This window comes from Camelus dromedarius, chromosome 7 (assembly GCF_036321535.1).
Source record: "Camelus dromedarius isolate mCamDro1 chromosome 7, mCamDro1.pat, whole genome shotgun sequence".
NCBI classification, from domain to species: domain Eukaryota; kingdom Metazoa; phylum Chordata; class Mammalia; order Artiodactyla; family Camelidae; genus Camelus; species Camelus dromedarius.
The window spans coordinates 47,961,216-47,982,138 of NC_087442.1; the positions used below are offsets into that span (position 1 = coordinate 47,961,216).

General features: G+C 45.0%; 1 protein-coding gene across 2 annotated transcripts; it reads left to right on the forward strand.

Annotated features, from left to right (window-relative positions):
- The first annotated feature begins 17,806 nt into the window (after positions 1-17,806).
- Positions 17,807-20,342, forward strand: SP8 (Sp8 transcription factor). 2 transcript variants are annotated; one of them, XM_064487790.1, is made up of 3 exons: positions 17,807-17,827; positions 18,808-19,203; positions 19,306-20,342. In XM_064487790.1, exons 1-3 carry the CDS (start codon positions 17,807-17,809, stop codon positions 20,308-20,310), a joined length of 1,422 nt encoding a protein of 473 aa, XP_064343860.1. In that variant the 3' UTR covers positions 20,311-20,342. The 2 variants fall into 2 exon arrangements, with proteins under 2 accessions (XP_064343860.1, XP_031310411.2); XM_031454551.2 differs by having other exon boundaries at positions 18,808-20,342.
- The last annotated feature ends 581 nt before the right edge of the window (positions 20,343-20,923 follow it).

Below are 20,923 nucleotides of genomic sequence, written 5' to 3' on the forward strand. Positions count from 1 at the left end.
AGTAATAACTTTTTATGGTGACAGCCATCATGGGATCATTTTGTAAGGTATAGAAATATCAAATCAATATGTTGTGCATAGTATCATAGACCAATTACACTTCCACATGTGTAAAAAAGAGCTTAAAATCTAAGACAGCAGTTTTAACACAAATGGAGGTGTTTAGTGCAGGATATTAAGGTAATTAAATGAGAAAAGATACTGAACTATAGTGTTCTGAATCCTGCTTACATCAGTTCCATCCTGAATTTATGTAACTAGTCCTACCTGTTTGTCTCCTATTGATATTTGAGATTGTCAGCCCTACCTGAAGACCTGCAGGAAAGACCTGAAGAGGAGCTACCAAACTGTAAGCTTTTGAACATACTCCAAATAGTGCATCCTTGAGTCACTGGTTCTCTGCCTCAGCTATAGGTTAAAACCATCTGTCAAAATTCTTTGGAGGAGTTTTCAAAATCCCAATGCCCAGGCCACATTCTAGATCGATTAAATTAACCTCTGACTGTCAAGCCCAGACAGTAGGATTTCTGAAACCTTCTCGAGAGAGTATGAAAGTACAGCAAGGCTAAAAACAACTGAGACTTAAGAGAGAAGCCAAAGGATGTAATGGCCATGCTTCAAAATTATGCATTCAAGTTCACGGCAATTGAGCAAGGACTATCAGATAGCACCCTTAGAGATGTCTCGTTACAATGCTTCCTGGGGATTTGGGTAGAACATAGTAGAGTAATTAAGGCATTTTTCTGATCTCTGCTATTGAACACTTAACAGTTTAGAATAGGAACAAAGCTTAAAGGAAAAGAACATGCAAACCTAAGAGTTACTTGAAGCTGAAGTTCTAATGTGGTCACAGCTAGGTTTAGGTTAAATGACTCCCATCTTGTTAAAATCTACAGTACAAGAGTAATAGCTGACAGACTAATCTTCCAAATAACAAAAGGACTTCTCATTTTTCCCAACAATTATAAAGATATAATAAAAGTCTTAACATTTTTCTTTTTCTAATTTAATGTTTTACTTAGTTTTAATTCCAGCTACTCTGCTCAAATCTCCGTAGATTAGTGTGTATAGAAATCTTACATTCTTGGTTATTTATGTCACTAAGTCTCCTAAGATAAGTAGCTGGGCATGGTATTCTTTGGGAAAATACTCTTAGGTCTAGAAAATAAATTCAAATTTCCAAATGGAAGCTATCCTCAGAATTCATGTGTTTCTCCCAAATGTGTGTTCTCTGTCTTCCTAGGAACTTGGTTTACTGTTTGCTGGCTATAAAGTCTGTTTCATTGGAGCTGCCCCAAACCCATATGTGGAGTGATCTCAATTTCTGAGGCTAGAAATTAGAATTACACTTTTCCATCAGAATTATTTGGATGATTAAGGACTAATTCAAACACACGCACACACAGACACACACACACACACACACAAACACTCACCAGCCAAGGAAAAGAAAGCCCAAATGAACTTTGATTTTTGTCTCCACCAATTTCATCCAACTCAGTGCTGTAGAGTTTAGCCAGAACCAGCACAGTGATCAACTGATAGAAAAATCATTTGATTCTCTACATTCAAGTTCCTGTGACAGATCCAAGTCAGTAACGCCGAATTAGTAGAATTTGCTACTTCCAAACACAAAAGACTCTCTGCTGAAGTCTTCATGTCTTATTTGGAAGGTCAACAGATTAGTCCTTATCTGGAAGGAAACCTAACTGGAATCTTCCAGCTACATTCTCCTTTCCTCTTCCATTCACTGTTCCTGGCTATGCAAATGCATGCATGTGCATGGTAGAACATAAATTATGGCTAACAGTTTGACACCATTGTTTTATTAACAATACAACTCAAAGCAAAATAATTAAATAGGGACACATAGTAAAATAAACATTCCAATGACCTTTTAGACTGAAAAGTTCTGCTCTACAAGTAAAGGGAAGAACAGTACAATTACGCGATAGTGCTCGTACAGACTTGCTGAATATGCGATGACGCCTTGACTAGCCAGCCAGTCGTCTCATCTCTTCCAGTCCAGAAAAGGTTGAAAAGAGCAGGACAGCTGTAGTGTCCTGACTTTGAGACTCACTGGTGAATGGAATGACAGATGCAGAGCCAGTGCCCCAAAGTGGGCAGGACCTCATCCCCAACAAACAAAAGAGAATGACAGTCTTGAAGCCCCATTTACTCCAATAAAATTTTTTTAAACCAGCTGTCTTTTTAACATGTAAGATACTGGCACAAGGCAGTATTTACTCATTAAGTCTCAGAACACCATTTCACCTGATAATCCAAGCAAAACACCAACAATTAGTGTTTCCCTAACTCATTATTACCTTTTAATTCTGTATATATAATATTACTAGATATACATTATTATATGCTACGGCTCCATCCATAGCTTTATCACATATGTCAAATAATAAGGGCTGCTCTAGATCTGTCTTAGGTTTACCCATTAAAAATCTGAAAAATAAAAAATTTAATCTTCAGAATGTTCCACATCTGTTACATGTATCTACTTATAATCTACCAAAGACCCCTAGGTTTTGTCTTCTTGCAACTCCCTATTGACCCAAAGTAATGATTTGTACAACTCATTAAACACATATTCAATTCTCCACCATATGTTGTGCTGGTGACTTCCTGCACTTTTGCTGTCCTACTCAGGGACTGTAAATATCTTGAAATCAGGCATCTATTGCTTATGGTTTGGGTTGTTTTTCCTACAGTAGGTGCTCTGTAAATAGGATGATTCATATACCTTATCTCATTGGATCCTCAGAGCCATCTTGTGGAATTGGCAGGCCAACTAATATCTCTATTTTATAAATAAAAAACTGAGGCTCCAGGAGGTTCAGTGATGTCATCTAACCTAATACAGAGAATCAGTGAAACTGGAAAACCTATTTTCCCAATTTATAAGTCACTATTTATTGTATTTCCAGCTTCTCCAAATGTATAGAAAAGTATATCAATTGAAGGAGTATTTTGGTTCTCAATTTCTTTAAGTTGATTAGTATTAACAAATTTCCCAGGGAATAGAGACAATAGCTGTCAAAAAACATGTTTTATAATTTAGGTTGTACATTTCTGAAGCTTAAATTCTGATAAAAACTATTCATACTGCAGTTCTTTGTTTAATAGGATTAACACAACCTTTAGCACTTTTGCTTTGCCTTGACAAATAGCTTTAGAAGATAAACACTATCAAAATACAGTAGAAAGACATGTCTAAAAATGTGAATTACATAAGAATTAAAGAAAACATTAAATACATTTAATTAATCAAAGTAACAGTAATTCTGACTCAAGAAGGTAATTGTATATATAAAATGTAGTGTTCCCGCTAATTTTTACATAAAGCTGTATGAATGTATGTATGTTTTTCACACCTAAAAAACTGCAAAAATTAATCAACATTTATTTGTAAGATGGCTTTAAGCTTCGGGAATTTCATGTGGTTAGAAGTTGACTTTGTATAGAAGAGAGAATAATGCTAATGAGTGAATATTAAGTAAAAGGCACTAACACTACAGCGGTAAATTTGTAATTATATACATTTCCAAAAGTGGGATAAATCACACATTAAGTTATGTCATAATTCAAGGACTCGTAAGAGGCAAGATGTGTACTTGATAGTCTTTGGATAATTACTTTTAATTAGCATGCCTATATTATAAAAATATGAGAATATTTTAAATTAGGAATGTAAAATTTCGCAATACAAGAAAAATGTGGATCTTTAGAGCTAGAGGAGGGCAACCATTGAAAAGAGGAGAGGTTTTACTTCTTCTGCCTACCCATAAAAGCTAAGTCTAGACATTCATAATTACACCAATTAATTGGCCATTTTGGCTAAATTATGTAAATTGTCTAAATACACTTCTCAAAGTACACAACTGCCAATGCTATTTTCACTTTGGTCAAGTCTACACTAGCTAGCAAAATGAAATGGATAAATTAAAAAATTATTCTGATAATTTAAATCAAACATTAATTAAAGTAAAAGCAGATTAAATTTGGGGGTGGGGGAGAGGGGCTTGGATTGAAATATAAATATTCCTCATGTTTCTTAAGCATGTCTAAAAGGTTTTCTGTTTCTTATATTGTTTTTGAAATATGATTTCAAAACATTTAGTATATATTGTTTCTCTAGTAATTCTTTACTCCAGTTCTTAAATTCCCAAGATGCCTAAGTAATACAGTGGTAGTTTAGATTGTTTATATCAGTGTTGGCTTAAATCTCATTTCCTAAGTTCATAGACAACACTGATAATATTTATGGACATTCTGAACTCAAAAATAAAGTAATTGGGATGTTTTTAAAAATCAACAATAAGAATATATTCCTTCTATTGGCATTATAGTTAGGTAGAAGAATGTCCTTTTACCAGGAGACTGGGCTGAAGCATTTAGCAGTGAAGTACAAAGTTGTTCATAATTTAAATGGGTGGGGAGAGAACAATATGCATGTACATGAATAAACAAATAATTTTATTCTACATGATATCTACGTATATATTTAGATATAGTATGTCAACATCTATCTGTCTAAAGGGAGAGAGAGAAACTCAATTCTCACAAAATGTTAACAATGTTAACTTAGATGAAAGGAATATGGGTGTTCACTGAACTATAATGTCTTGTACTATTATTTCAACTTTTCTGTAGGTTTGAAATTTTTCAATATAAAAAGTTGGTGGAAATATACATTTTAAACTTTACATAAAATAACTAATAAATATTCAGTACCCATCAAACCCCCATGAATATGATACCCTTGAGATTGAAAATTCTGCAGTACCTCATTTCTTAAAACCATACTGTGAAATCTATACTAAAGACTCTTTCCAATAGGCCTTAAGTGAGCACTTTAAAATATTCCCAAGGTTTCCCATGCAGGGTATAGTTAAAGAGCATTCCACTTGAGATCTTTGCCTGAAAGGCCCTATAGAATTGCAAAGTATCATTATTAAGCAAATGTTCCTGGGCCCTTGGGTGGTTCACTTAAAACACATTTCACTGTATTGAATATTCAATGCCAAAAGCACACTGTTCACTGTTAAGATTTGCAATTTAAACCCAGTTGGGAGAAGTAAAAGGTTCTTGTAATTTGCCTATACTGCATTGCATTGATGTAGTAGCTTTTATTGATAATTAAGTTCCAAAAATATGAGTTCGATTGTGTGAACAATGGAGGAAAGCTAACCTTTCTATTATAGCCTTAGCTCTTGACTTCTTGTATTTAAGATTACAGATGCTCCATTAAATCGATTTTGTGTTTAATCTCCTCTTGAAAAACAGTGAATGCAAGTCCCCAACTTTCTTCCCTTTGAGAGAACCCAACTATTTGACAATGAAAACTACAAGGCTCAAACCAGATGATTAACACCGCTCACTGGGGATAAGAAAAGTTTAGCCATGTCTCTTTTTGGGGAGTTTTCCTCAACTAATCTCACTGGATTGGAATGCCAAAATATATTTCACATTAGATTTTCAAACAAAATTTTTGGAGAAACCAGATTTGAGAGGCCAGAGGGTGCATTTAAAATTGCAAGATTAATTGTGTTCCATTTAAATGTATAAATATGCTTTTTAAAAAATTAGAAAATTTTTCAACAGTAATAGGGCTTTTAAAAAGTTTCATTCAACTCTTCTCTGTTCATCTAGTTCTTTTGCTGTTTTAACATTTCTAGGTCCCTCAGTAAAATATAAAGCAATAGAAGAATGAAGAACATAGTCCCGAAAAAATTAAAAACTTGAAAAGAAGGCAGGAGATTATCATTATATCAAAAGGGAATTATTTGATTCCCTTTTGCATTTGTGCTGGAGCGGCAGGACCCATCTCCCTGGTTCTGGCTTTGAATGTGGGGAAATGACCAGCTGAACTGTGGCTTTCTCTGGTCCACATCAATGCAGCCTCACTTTCTCAGGAACCATTGGCGCTGGGATTACACTTCAGCATTTGGTCAGTCTCAAATTTAGAGCTTCTGGCGAGAAAATTCAGTTCGTACTCAACCTCCAAAAGAGGTAAAACTACGTCGGCAATGAGAGCACAAGCAGGGCATTTGAGAATCCCTGCGGGAGATCCCTTCCCCATTTCTACAGTAAGAGTGGTGAGCAAGGAATCGTGTAGCAGTGATTCTCCAGTGTGGTACTCGAATCAGCAGCTCAGCATCACGTGGGAACTAGTTGGAAATGCAAATTATCCGTCCCCACCCCAGACCTACTTAAGCAGAAACTCTGGGGTTGGGGCCCAGCAATCTGCGTTTAACTAGCCCTTTTGGTGATTCTGATGTATTATCGCTGACAGAGAAACGAGAATATAAATTTTCTAAAGGAACTTTAAAGCCCAGTCCAGTCAAGATCTAGCGGGGGAGACCAGCAGAGTAGGGGGGTCAACTATTGCCTGGGTGGGGTGGATCCCAGGCCCCCTGACCTGTCCGCGACCCCCTCCCGCACACACGCCCCCTGCGGCTCCCACTTCGCTGCCCGCAGCCTCACCGCCCGCCTCCCTCCGCCCACAGGCCGCGCCGGCCGCCCAGCAGGAGTCTGGTCTGCGGCTCGGGGCGCAGCGAGCCCCTCCCGCGGCCGCGCGTGCCGGCCGCAGCCCTCTTCCGCCCTGCCTGCCCCTTTGTCCGCCCCGAGGGCGGCACCTTCCCGCCCGCAGGGTGTGCGAGCCCTCGGGGGGTGGGAGAGGAGGAGGGACCGGGGAGGGATGGAGGAGGAGCGGGGCGGGAGGCTGAGTGCAGGGGTGGGGAGCCGCCGCCGCACACCCGACTACAGTCCAGCCGGGCCGGCGGAAAGGGGCTTTTGTGGCCGGCCCGGGATTCCCCGCGAATCAACCGCCCCGGGGCGGGGTGGTGCCTCCCCCTTGGCGGGAGCCGACGCGGCCTTCCAAACTCGGGAGCCGGCGCGGCCGGCGGTGTCCAACCCGGGCTGAGCGCGGAGCCGGCGGCGGGGCTCGGCGGGAGAGCGCGGCTAAGCGGAGGGGAGGGCCGGAGGGTGGGGTGGGGCGGGACTGGGCCGGGCCGCGGTGGAGCCGAGCGCCCGCGTCTCCGCCTCCCACTCCCGTGGCCGCCTCAGCCCAGGCCGCGCGGGCGGGCGAGAACGCGTGTGCCCCCCGGCGGGCGGCCTTCGCCTGGGGCCAGAAGGTGCGAGAAGGCGCAGGCCTGCGCGCCGGGCTGGCCCTGGCTGGTGGGCTGACGGAAAGGCCCTGGGACGGCCGGGTGTCGCGGGGGCGGGGGGGGGGGGGGGCGACGGGAGGACGGAAGGAAAGGGAGGGAAGAAAGGGGAGTGCAAATATTGTGACTGCTGGGTGCGGAAACTGCCGAGCTGTGGGAGATCCCACTCCAGGCTCCGGAAGACCGCCGGGAAGCCCGACGGCCCCTTGTTGGGAAGGCCTTCCTGAACGCCTCCCAGACAAGAGTCTCTCATTTCTCTTCCCTTTCTGCGACGGGTGGGGAAAGTTGTCCGCTACTCACCTTTTATCCTAGAGTCCCCAAAGGCAGGATATTAAGCTGACTGAGGAGCTTCAGCTCCGGGAAAGCGCTGGGCGGTTGCCACCTTTGGAGGTGGATGTGAAGGGGGAGCCTCTCCTCTTCCTTCCATGCCACCACCCCACCCCTCGGCTACAGCCTTGGGTTTTTCCTTGCCAGTTTCTTGGACACGAGACCAATGGTACACTCTGTAGGGCAAAACACCTCAGGTATACGTGAAACCGAAAGCACCTCTGATGTTGCCGGGAAAATCGCGGGAACGCCCGGATCTTCGCGACTTCCTGTGGCGACGGCGGTCTTGCCCTGCGCGGAGCGTCGTGGCTGCTGATGCGTTATGTGATTCTGGAACCCTCGGTCCGCTAAGTTCTCCCCTCCAACTGAGTGATGAACTTGCTCATATCAGGCCTTTTGAAAGTCAACACCAGGTTGTAATTTCCTCCCGCAGATTTCTAAACCTACAATTTTCCTACCTATTTCTGGCCGTTTTGGAATTTCTGTTCTTAAATCTTAGGTTAACGGGAAGGAAATTCGAATTACCGAAGCTTGAATTAAAGAATAGTTTTGACATATTTGGTCAATCAACAGTAAATCACCTAGTAAAACTAGTTGTGCATATCTACCTAAGGTTTATTTTGAAACTTTAAATACCATATATTAATTGGTCTATTTCCAGTTAAATCTGCTAAAATCTGTTAAAACACTAAAATTGAGGAAAACACTCTTTTTAACGCCCGAATACCAGTCAGTCAATAAAATCAATAGTGCAGGTGTCTTAACAACAACAAACAATGCTTCTTTTGGCTTGACTTTGGTATTTATTAGTTTGCTACACATTTCTTAGAGTTCCAATTGATAAGTATGCCAGATTTGTGGAAATCACTTTTGTCTTCCTTTTGTTCTCTAAGCTTCTTATTGAACCAGACCAGAAAAAGTTTTGAAGTGGATTCCTTAGTCCTTCCAGTCTTTTTATCCAGAAAGCTTCAAATAAACTGATCTTGGACAGTACTAGTCAAATCGTTTCGGTGGTGGTGGTAAGGCAGGATTATGCCTATGTTAGAATAGGTATAATCTTGAAAAACTACTTGAAGCACCATCTACCGAAAAATGAGAACGTTTTGTCGTTAATAGCTGCTGTCCTTTTGAAGGTAATGGGCATTCCATTTCAGGGCTGTAAATGCAGAGTGTGGAAACCAAAGTAGTGGGCTTTGGTCCTTCCAATGTTTGCTTTCTTCAGTGTTGATCAAAGACCAAAGTGTTTGCCTTATGAGGCCCCTTTGGAAAATGTTTTTAGAGCAATTACAAGCATGACAATCAGTTCGGCTTATTCTCTCACCTTAAGAAAGGTTGCAAAAATTTTAAGAAAGAAACTTTTACATAAAGACAAAGGAGAAAGAAAGAAGGACTACACTGGCTATTGCGGGTTAAGAGTTCAGACACCTCAAGGAGAAAAAGTTCGAACCTCACTTTCCCACTCTAAATCCTGTAGTCCTGGTCCTTGTTTTGAATTAAAATGGAGCAGCAGCCTTCTTTGGTGGCCAGCAGGGTCCTTGTTATTTAAGAGAGAGAATCCTCACAGCAACGTTGGGGGAGGGGTGACGCTTAAGTGTTCGGGAGAAACCGAGCTACAAAACGCAGTTCAGTAAGTTGGATTGTTCCGGTGAGGCAATTGTGGGAAATTGCGTTCTCTGAGCAAACTTTATTATTTTTCCAGACTCCATAAGCAAGAATCAAGATTTTATTTCCTCTTGAAAAGTAACCTCTGCTGAGTACAGAAGTCGATACTTGTCAAGACTTAAAAATGTGTCCCGTTTTCCCGTCTAGATGGGCGTTTCTGTCTGGATTTGGAAGGGAGACTTCACACAGGGTATGGTAGACGCCCTTGAACCTAGTGATTAGCGCATCACGTCTCGAAATTCCTAGAGCTGATGTAGATACTTTATTTCGAACGCTTTCTGAAGTGCGGACGGTATCTGCCAAGTGGGTCCCCCTCTCTGTAGGCGTATACCCTTCCTCCTAGCCCAGCAGCCCTGAGCTCCTGCGAAGGAACCTAAGGTGGCTAGCGCTTGTCTATTTAAAGGGGAAGGAGGACAGCATAGGCGTGATGCCATAAACAGCAGTAACCCAATTTGTAGCCTGGGCTGACGAAATTAATCACTGAGATTCCTTCCGTTTCCATCTACAACTCCCCAGTCATCAGCCAGATTGTCTCTGTCTTCTCAGATGGAGGAAACTGGGCGTGTGCGACCGGTCGGGCCAAGACCATTGAGAAGTCCTGTAAAACTCACTGAAAACAGGCGTGAGGGGTGCTCAGAAATGACCTGGGCCGAAGCTTTCGGTGTGTAGGGATAAGCGGGGTGTGAGGGTGTGGCGGCGCTCACCCTAATCTACCATGGGCTCCGGGGGCGGGACTCACCCCGACGGCAGTGCGGGACCAAGCAAATCGCGGCTTCACACGACACCGTTTGCAGTGACCAATACAGGCGTCCAGTTCGATTACCACGGAAGCTCTCGGGCTGATTCAACTTGACCTAAACGTGTGACCCATCTCTTTCACAAGGAAAAGAGGGGCCCGTGATTCCCTTCACTTTGGTAGCACTGGAAAGCGTGGAGCTCTAGGCAATAGCGTGTGTGTGTGTGTGTGTGTGTGTGTGTGTGTGTGTGTGTGTTGTGTGTAGGTGTTAGCGCACATATTCGATTTCCAAACATCTTTTAAAGCTGTCTTCTCATTTGTAATTTACAAACTCAGTAAATTTCAAAGAGCTTGATAGTGTCATCAGACACCCAAATGCACTGTCAGCTTTCCTCCAAAATTAGGTTTTCGCTTTACTCTTAAAATTCTTCGCTCAGAAATGTGTAAACTCACTATACTAATCCCCTATAGGAAACAGACAAGAGAAATGAGTTAAGTAATATGACTGAGGTAGATTTTTAAACAAAAAAGTTCAAGCGAAGCACACAAAAATATTTCAGTATACTGTGCAACCTCGCTCAGGAAAGCAGATATCTTTCACGTCCCCACGAGAATTCTTTGCCCTAATGTCCTCAAAGTGGCTTCTGGTACCCCCACTTCTTAAGAAAAAAAAGTTAGAGAAACCCTGCACCCAAGTTTTAGGTGGGATTCAATAATCTAAGCAAAATATGCTCAACAGATGATTGTAGAGATGAAGCCAGAAAACAACTCCAGCTATTTAAACTGCCAAATGAGACATAAAGCTGCATTGTAAAAATCATCTGGAAAACAGGTTTTCCCATTGAAGTCGCTATGTGTTAATTACTGTGAGCTGGAAGGCAGGAGATCGAACGCCTGGAAGCCGACTTTCACCCCGCATACGTAAACAGAAAAAGTGCTGAACCGCAGCCAGAGGGCTCCTGCTCGGACTCATTGCCATGCATGCCTAGACATTAATATGTGTTCATGGAAGGCTCGTACAGTACGAGGTGTTATTTCCTTATAAAGAAACACCAGGTCTCGCTTTCCATTCTTCTTACAAAATTATTCGCATTATTTATGCTACATTGAGCGATCTAATTTCTTCGTGATAGTCAGCTAATTGCTCTGGCAGGTAATTAGAAGCGGTTTACAACGCAAAGGGCTTTTGCATTGCCCCTCGGATTATTAAGTTGCGCTGTAAATTATACCATATTTGCTGGGGAAAAATTCTTTTGAGCAAGTTCTCTTCCTGCGATCCGAGATGAAATCGGCTACCCACCCCACCTCCCCCACATACACACCCCTCCCTAGCCACCCCCACTGCCACCACACCCCCTGCTTTTCCTGGACTCAGAGTCGAATGATTCTAAAGCACGCAATTTTGTTCGTGTTCACTGGGCCGAAATAACGTGGCCATTATGGCCTGAAATGGGCCAGGTTTGAAGCGAGCTTCCTGCGCGCCTGCAATATCCAGCAGGCATGTGGGAAAAGAACGGCTTAAATGGGGACATCTGTTCAGTGCTGCTCATCTTACTCTTACAGCCAGGTCAGGTTAAGAGAATAACCTGTTCGCCACCTTTTTTCTTGTTAATAAGACTATTAGAAAAAAAGCGAGCACACGCACACAAACACTAATTGAGCTGCCATATAAGCAAAGAATCAGACACACAAAGGTAGCAGCTGAGTTACAAGAGGAACTGTAAAAAATAACCATTGGGCTATTTCAGGGAAAATCTACAGGACTGTGAGAAAAAAGAAAAAAGAAAAAAAAGAAAAGGAAAGAAATTGGAATATGTGAACTCATAAATGCTTTCTACAAAAAATGGTTTTACTTGAGGGATTTTAAAAGTCAACAAAGGCTGGTTTATTTTCAGGTTTTCATTTTAATAAAATTGACCTGAAGGTAAACTCCAATGAATTTTTTAAACCTTTCAAGTACTTCGAGGCCCTACACTTTTTGCTATTGGTGTTATTTTGGTCTGTGTTATCTCTATACAGACCCCAAGTGGGAGCATCCTAGTTTGTCCCCTGACTTTAGAAAAGTAAATACTGTATCCCCTTTCACAAATATTACCCATTTGTAAACCTTGTACAATGACTTGAACACATGTGTGGTTAAACCCAGAGACCCAGTGCAGCTCCTAGATTATTTATAATTAAACACAATTCCCAAAGTAACATTTACCTTCCTGAAACAGCGATTGCAATTGTCAACCGTCCGGAGGAGACGGCGGGGTAATCTGGGAGCATTACCTCCTCTAGTAACAGAACAAAATGAAAAGAAATCAATAGTGTTGAGGATAAGAATTTAGTAGTTTTTAACTCTGCATGTTAGCTGTGAGAAAGTGATATATAATACCAAAGGAGAAAAAACCCACTATAGGAAAATATCAGAATGAACTTACATGAATGTCTAAGCCTCTCGCTTTCTTGCTCTTGACTTGCACAAGAATACACACACACACAACCATTTACCCCAAATGAGCAAACTCTCTTTTCCCTACATGTATTTCCTTCATTTACATGATGAAGGGGAAATACAAAGTGCTGTAGAATTAATTATCAATGCTATCTGTGGGCTGGCAGGGAGATGAATATGAAATATACCATAGAGTGCATACTTGCTGGTAGAACTAGCATGCGGCGATCATATCAATATACTATGAGGACATGAACATTATGCATGAATATAACAAATAAGGAATTATGATTTTCTTACTTTAATATAGGAAGAAATACATATTTTGGTAAATAACTTTATATTTTTCCTATCTATAAATTTACCAACACATTTGTATGATTGATACATGGTAAAAGTCCTCCTTGTCCTCTGAATATATGCAATTTGAATGCCCTAGCTAAAGGGAATCAAAGCATATAATATCCTAAGTTAGAAGAGTTAAGTCTCTTTTATTTAAAACGTGCCTAACTTTTGAATGTTCTAAAGTGGAAGAGAGGAATAAATACTAAGCAGTGTGATGTGGGAAAAAATCGAGTCAATTAAGATAAAATATGCTTTCTCAAGTGGTCCCATTTATTTAAAAAGAGTCACTAAGGCAATGCATTGCATTTAGCAGGAGATCCTATGCAAGAAGATCAAGAGTCACTATTGCTTCGCTGTGGTCAACAAATGCATCCAATTAAGCAGTACCAGGAAAGTAGGGATTCGGCTGTAAATGTGGCCGGACAGTTTGAAACCGAATAACCTCACTAAGAGGGGCTTTTGTTCAGTTTGGAAGTTCCCATTTTCCAATCAGGAAAACACAGCCCTCTCTAGGCTCTGGCCGACTGATCCCTTCCCACCTACGGCTCAACAATCTGCCACCAGCGAGGGGCTTTATTACCTCCCTTCCCAGGAAATGTTAGGCAGCTTCCTAGTAAAGCCGCCCGAAAGCAGAAGTGAACAGCAAAGGGGCACCACTTTGGAATCCACAGGTCCACGCCTGGCCAGGTTTTCTTTTCAGCAGGAAAGAAACTGACCAGAGAGCTCCAGGGGAGGAAACACCAGCAACCTGGCCCAGCCCTCTCCTCCCCGCAGCCGCTGGCGGCGCTCGGCTCGCTCCCCCACCTCTCCACGCTTATTTAGGGAGCCAACGCGTCCACGCGCGGGTCCCCGCATATTGGCCTGGGATTGGGCGCTGTCTCCCAATTTGGGAAGAGGCGCCTACTGGGGCACCTGGGTCTGCAGCGGGCACGGGCAGGTCAGCTTCCAGAGCTTGCGCGTCCCTGCCAACGCTCCGGAAACCGAGATGCGAAGAGCCCGGCTTAAACGTACCCAGCAGAGGTACGCGCCTATTATATAGTTCATGTGCATTTTCCTCCCTATTAGGCTTTTTCAGTACTGTGTGTATACCGGACCACGCTTAACACATTCAAAACCTTATTTGGTGTAGATGTGCCGGACACTTGAAAGCCTGGGTAACTTTGATGTTTTCGACTATAAATCCCTAATTGTACTTAATGGTTACAAATGGTTTTATTTACTTGTCGTTGTATCTACACATTTTAATCTATTTAACCAAACAGCAGAGGCATATTTCACTCCCCACTCCCTGAAAAGGAAAAGCTACTATCGAGGCCTCTAATTTGCTTTTAGGACCTTCTATTTCTTTGGTTGTGAAAGCGTAAGCGCCCCAAATCGCAGCATTGATTAGTCTTCAAACCCGCCTGCAAAAAAGCTCCCCTTCCGTACTCCATCTAAGGAGATGTTGATGTATATTGTGGCTGCAAGGTGTTAGATATACTTGAGCAAGTTGTTCCCAGGATGTAAATTAGGTCCCAAAAGCTGTTGTCCAAATCGAAGAAACAGAGAAATTAATCTGGGAGACTATCCATCATCACCCGTAATAAAGAGAGCGACATGGATGAGACAGATGATATGATTAAGGGGCTGTGGTCGTTTTAATTAACTTTTTGCTGTCCTGTAATGATCAAACTGGTCACCAGACCCGGTCAATAAGCATGTTAATATCAAACAAATAAAACCAGGGATGATTAAAAACCTCCTGGTTTATTAAATTTGAAATTCAAATGAAATTTATGCTGCAGATGCATACAGAATGTTAATAGATTTTAGCTTTATTGAAAGTAGATCCCACAGGTTTGCAAGAAACAGCAGAATATCCATTTATCCCTCTCCCTGCCAGGATGTTAAACTTCATATGGGGTGGGGGAAACTTTTAATTAATGTTAGGAAGCCTGTACCTCCTATCTTTCTTCCCCTTCCCCTTCCAATCTCTATATTATTGAGGTATAATACTCTAGACTAGTGATCAATATCACAAAAGGTAAACTGAACTGTATGTGCCATGAAATGCTTTGCTGTACAGGCTGTATCTACAATGGATTACAGATGTTCCCTCTTGTGGGGGACTCAAAAATAATAGTCACTTTCCAAAGTGGGGAAAGAGCTGCCATTAAGACCAGTTTCACTGAAATCAGAAGCAAGATTACTGGTGTTTAATTTTTAATCAATTATATAATTATGTCATTCTTTTTAACTCTGTCTTATGCCTTATGACAAATACTAACCAATTCTTTTGATGGGGTGGAGGGGGAGTAGGATAAGAAAAAAATGCCCTTTGACTAATACTACTATGAAATAAACACCTAACTTTAAAATGAGAGCAAATGGAATATATGTGTTTGAAAACTTCAATGTATTTTTTCTAATGAACAAAGGTGCATATACAAACCTTTGTGAAAATCCTCAAATGCTGCAAGCCAATCTTATGCAAATTGAAGACTCCAGTATATTTATTAAATCCATATCAACATTGTGATCCATTGTCATAGTCAGAATTACATGATTCTAAAGTGAATTTATATAGATAAAATCTTAGAAGTAGATAGCTCAAAATTGTAATCACATGACGCTGAGTTTTTCTAATTCCTAACATTTTTTAAGGAAACAGTGGTTAATGCCTCTGTTTACTCTCAGAATCAGCATTTAACTTTTCAATAGTCCTGCCTCACTTCCTTCCAGAGATACAAGGATAAAAAGATAAAATAAATAACTATTCATAGAAGGAAGTCTTCCCTTAAAGCTTTTTTCTCCACCTTTGAGGGTGACGGTATTGATTAGAATTAAACCCTAAATTTGAACAACTGTTTATTAGGTCCTTAAAATGAATATTATTATAGAAGGAGACCAAAGCAATGAAGTTAATTCTCTTTTTATTTGTTAAACAGAGTTCCCTCCTTCACCCACCCCTTCCTCCTTCTGGGCTGGCCTGTCACGCCTTCTCAACACGCTAAAATCATTCAGAGTGGCTTGCAGGGAGAAACACGACATTTATGGTAAGCGTCAGCCTTCAGAGAAAGAAAGCAGTTCATTAATTTACTTCACACTTACTTCAAAGTATGAGAGTGTACCTTATCCTCTTAATCAATAGATATGATGTACAGTCAATATCCCAACACTGTTGAAAAGGGGTCAGAAACACATACTCTCATACCACAAACACCAGCTTCAACTCTGCTCAATGAAACTTACACAAATGTTACAACCTGACTTTGGAGTTCAGTAAAGCCCAGGAGGATTTTTTTTTAACATCTCCAGAAGCTGTGATATAATTGAGGAAGATTCAAACACAAGAATAAAATAAAAATGTTTTCCCAGTCAGAACAAAACACTTCTCCCAGCTAGTACCATTTTAATAAATTCTGACTTAAAATTAGATTTCTAGGAGCATTGGTAACTGCTTAAATATATGAACTACTTTTTTAAAAATATGAATATTCAATAGGGCTCCAAGGGCCGTGGACTTTTTGTTACACTGGTGTGGTGCTTTCTGTGGTTTAAGATGTTCCCTTGTAGTGGCAGTGAAATTGTAATTATATTTATGAAGGCAACTAATAACACAAATGTCAAGCAAGTTCTAAAACCCACCAAATTTGAACTGACTATTAACAAGCACACAATCATAGGTATCTGGCCCAAATGGCAGTAGACACAGACATCTCCATATATGGGGTCCAAAATTTTTCAAAAGCTTGTCTCAGATAAATAAAACTCATAGATTTCGATCAAAATCCTGATTTTTCTCTCAGAAAGAGCTTTTGCGATTTCCTGTAGAAACTTCTAACTTCTGTAAACCGCTTAATTTCTCACCCAAACTAAAAAACAATACTCTCTCAGCCCCTTCTCTATCTAATCCTTTTGTATTGAAATTTACTCATCGCCACGGGACAAACACACGCCCTCCCCGAGAGTGAGACTCGCACTTCCAAAGGCAAATCCCACCTCAGGAGGGAAAAAAGCGACCGCATCAAAGTAACAGCTCGTTGACGCAGGCGCACACACTCCCTAACGCTCTGAAAATACCCCTCAGCCTCTCTAAATTTCTACCCTTCGGCTGTGGAGTCAGGAAAGGAGAGGAAGGTATTAATACGATTTTCTTAAAAAAAAAATGTAACGACAGTGTCCAAGAAATTAAGAAAAGATCACTCAAGGTTTGAGCTACAAGAAATCGGAGGAAGCTGGCGACAGTGATGGTTTGTGAATATTTATTTACTCAGCCTCACTCAACTTCGCAATCAGTTTCACTCTTCAAATCGCCATGCCTCTCTTTTATGTACTAAACACTTTACTGCACTGTTCGTTTTCTCCACCCCCACTTTTCTTGCGCGCACACATACCAGCACACACAACTCCCTCTCTCACACACACATTCAGACAGCTTTCTTCTCTCCCACATACACTCATCCACCCTCCCTCCTCTTTCACAAACACAGATTCATACTCCATCCTCTCCCCCCGCACCAAATACTCACACACTACCTTCCAACACACACTTTACTGCACTGTCCCTCTTCACTCCCTAGGTTTGTCACTCAGATACACTACAGTACACTCACACCCTTCCCCTCGGCACTTTACTGATCTGTCCCTCTACCCCTCTTTGTCACACAGGCAGTTATATTGTCACTCACAACACCCTCCCCATCTCTGCACTGTCCTCCCCCCACCCCCGTCACTCTTACACTGCCACACTTACGTCCGCACCCAACCAACCCCCCTTCCCTCCACTTCTGAAGTCTTCTCAGCTTGGTCACAAACGCACACAGTTACACTGTTACACCCCCCCCCCCACTTTGTAACACACACGCAGTCACCAGCGCCCCTCTCGCTACCGCTCCGCACCCCCCCGCAGCGGCAGGCGGCGGCGCCGATGACCTCACGGCGCGCGCGCGGCGCGGCCCGGCGAGGCCGCAGATTGGCTGGCCGCGCCTCCGCGGCACTTCAAAGCCGGAGAGGGAGCTACAATTGTGGTGGAATGGGCGGAACTGATCATTGTATTGCACACCTCTAAAAAAAACACTGCCTCTGATTTATCAATATAAAAAAGATCCTCTGAGAGGAGGAGGGCACTTTTGTGTGATGGCAACTTCACTTCTAGGGGTGAGTCTCAGGATTTTCTCTTGCTGGTTTAATTAGTTTCCTTTTATTGCCGATCGGAGGGGGTTAAAGTCGCCCCGGCCAGGCCACGGGCTATCAGTCTCTATTGAGAGCTTTTTTTCCCCTTTAAATACAAGTGAGTTTGGAGAAAAGAAAGAGAGGGAGAGGGGGGCAGAGTCACTTTTTTTTCAGCTCAGGAAAAGGTTCGAAGGGCATTTAGACAAGCCACCTCGCAGAGCCCGGCGGCTCCCCGCCCAAGAGACGTGCGCCCAGTCTATTTTACTTGCGACGATTTTGGGTAAAGAGATCAGATCAAGTTTTTCCTCCTGGGCAAACTGCAGATTTTCCCTTTTCCCCTTAAAAAATTCCACAGCCCGCCTTATCTTGCAGGTATGTTGAACCCATCTCTCTCTTTTTGACTATTGTAGACTTTTTTTTTTTTTAATGAAAATCAGGAAGAGCGGACGAGCCCTATAGTTTGACGTCTTTTGGCATGAGAGAAACAACCCAGGATGGGTTTCTGGGGGCCGGAACAGGATTTTCAAAGCTCTCTGTGGGTTGCAGGGGAAGCGCTTTTAAACGCAATCCAATGGTTTTTCCCCAGGCTTCTCTGCAAAGGAATCTTCCTTCTTTCCCAATCTGTACTTTTTGCTTGCTTGTTTCTTTCGAAGTGCCTGGGGCCTTGTGTGCACGAAAGTGTTGTTTTAGGTGAGAATACTTGTCAAACTCTTCTTTAGCATGGCGCTTTGCTCCCGAATCAGACGCCGGCAGCCAAACTTGTCCCTTCCCGTAGAGTAGGAAGCAGCCGGGCGCCGGGGCTGTTGGGGGAGCCAGGTGAGTTGGTGGCGACGCGCCGCAGCGAGAAATGGGGTGCAGTGGGGCGCTTTGGGGGCTACCGGAGGACTGATACACATTTCTCCCCCATCCCCGGCCCTTTGCCCACCTCCCCTCCCCCACCTCTTCTCCTTTCCTCCTTCTCTCAGGAAGAACCGAGGTTGGGATCGACTCCTCTGGCCATGCTTGCTGCTACCTGTAATAAGATCGGCAGCCCCAGCCCGTCTCCCTCCTCCCTCTCGGACAGCTCATCTTCCTTCAGCAAAGGCTTCCATCCCTGGAAACGTTCCTCGTCCTCCTCCTCCGGCAGCTGCAACGTAGTCGGCTCTAGTCTCTCAAGCTTCGGCGTGTCGGGGGCCTCCAGGAACGGCGGCTCGTCCTCGGCCGCGGCGGCAGCCGCGGCGGCAGCAGCCGCAGCCGCGGCCCTTGTGTCCGACTCGTTCAGCTGCGGTGGCTCGCCAGGCTCTAGCGCCTTCTCCCTAACCTCCAGCAGCGCCGCCGCCGCCGCCGCGGCTGCCGCCGCCGCAGCCTCGACCTCGCCCTTCGCAAACGACTACTCAGTGTTCCAGGCCCCTGGAGTATCGGGGGGCAGCGGTGGCGGGGGCGGCGGCGGCGGCGGCGGCGGCGGCTCCTCGGCGCACTCGCAGGACGGTTCCCACCAGCCCGTGTTCATCTCCAAGGTGCACACCTCGGTGGACGGGCTGCAGGGCATCTACCCGCGCGTGGGCATGGCGCATCCATACGAGTCGTGGTTCAAGCCCTCACACCCTGGTCTGGCCGCCGCCGGCGACGTGGGCTCGGCCGGCGCCTCCAGCTGGTGGGACGTGGGCGCGGGCTGGATCGACGTGCAGAACCCGAATGGCGCGGCGGCGCTGCCCGGCTCGCTGCACCCTGCCGCCGGGGGGCTCCAAACCTCGCTGCACTCGCCGCTCGGAGGCTACAACTCGGATTACTCAGGCCTGAGCCACTCAGCCTTCAGCAGCGGCGCCTCCTCACACCTGCTCAGTCCTGCCGGGCAGCACCTCATGGACGGCTTTAAGCCCGTACTGCCCGGCTCCTACCCGGATTCGGCCCCGTCGCCGCTGGCTGGCGCGGGGGGCTCCATGCTGAGCGCAGGGCCGTCGGCGCCGCTGGGGGGCTCCCCGCGCTCTTCCGCCCGCCGCTACTCTGGTCGCGCCACCTGCGACTGCCCCAACTGCCAGGAGGCAGAACGGCTGGGCCCGGCCGGGGCGAGCCTGCGGCGCAAGGGCCTGCACAGCTGCCACATCCCGGGCTGCGGCAAGGTGTACGGCAAGACGTCGCACCTCAAGGCGCACCTGCGCTGGCACACGGGTGAGCGGCCCTTCGTGTGCAACTGGCTCTTCTGCGGCAAGCGCTTCACGCGCTCCGACGAACTGCAGCGGCACTTGAGGACCCACACCGGCGAGAAGCGCTTCGCCTGTCCGGTCTGCAACAAGCGCTTTATGCGCAGCGACCACCTCAGCAAGCACGTGAAGACGCACAGCGGCGGCGGCGGCTCCGCTGGGTCGGGCAGCGGCGGCAAGAAGGGCAGCGACACCGACAGCGAGCACAGCGCCGCGGGCAGCCCGCCCTGCCACTCCCCGGAGCTGCTGCAGGCCCCTGAGCCCGGGCACCGCAACGGCCTGGAGTGACACGCACCCCAGGCCTACCCCTCTCCGGGACCCCCTCCCCCCACCCCGTCCGCTTGGGCCTTCTGGGTCCTGGCCTCAGCTCCAGGCTCTTTCCACGGCACCCTGCTCACTCTGTCTCTATCTCTGTCCCACTCTCTTTTAACTCCCTCTGTGACATAACTGTTAAGGAAATATGGACATGTAAGTAACACGCTTGCTTTCCTGGGCCCTAGCTTTCCCTCTCCATCGGGTAACACCATCGGAGTCCAGGATAGCCCGAGTCGGTGCCTCGCTAGGCCTTTAATTCTGGTCCTGTCCTCATTCTCCCTCCGCCATCCCCAGCTGTGACGGGCATTTCTTTTATAGGGAAACGGCCTCTGGAGGTAGAGCTGGATGAATCCAGTGCCTGGGAGACCGGGGGCCTTCGCACAGGCGGGAACAACTCTGCTGAGCAAGGTTGAGCTGTACCGTGGGGAGGGCGAAGCAGGAGGCCCGCACGGGACCTTCCTGCCGGGCTAGCCGCCGACTTCGTTCCAGAACAGCAGTCTTGGGCCTCTCGGCTTCGGAGCGCCCTGCGCTGCAGCTGCGCCCCGCTGCCCGCCCGGCGCAGAGCCGTCTAGTGCCCATCTGGCGG

Excerpts from the sequence above, each read along its gene's own strand:
- SP8 (XM_031454551.2), top strand. The coding sequence starts at position 17,807 with ATGGCAACTTCACTTCTAGGG. Across the intron at positions 17,828-18,807 it reads TGGCAACTTCACTTCTAGGG|GAAGAACCGAGGTTGGGATC; the intron begins GTGAGTCTCAGG and ends TCCTTCTCTCAG.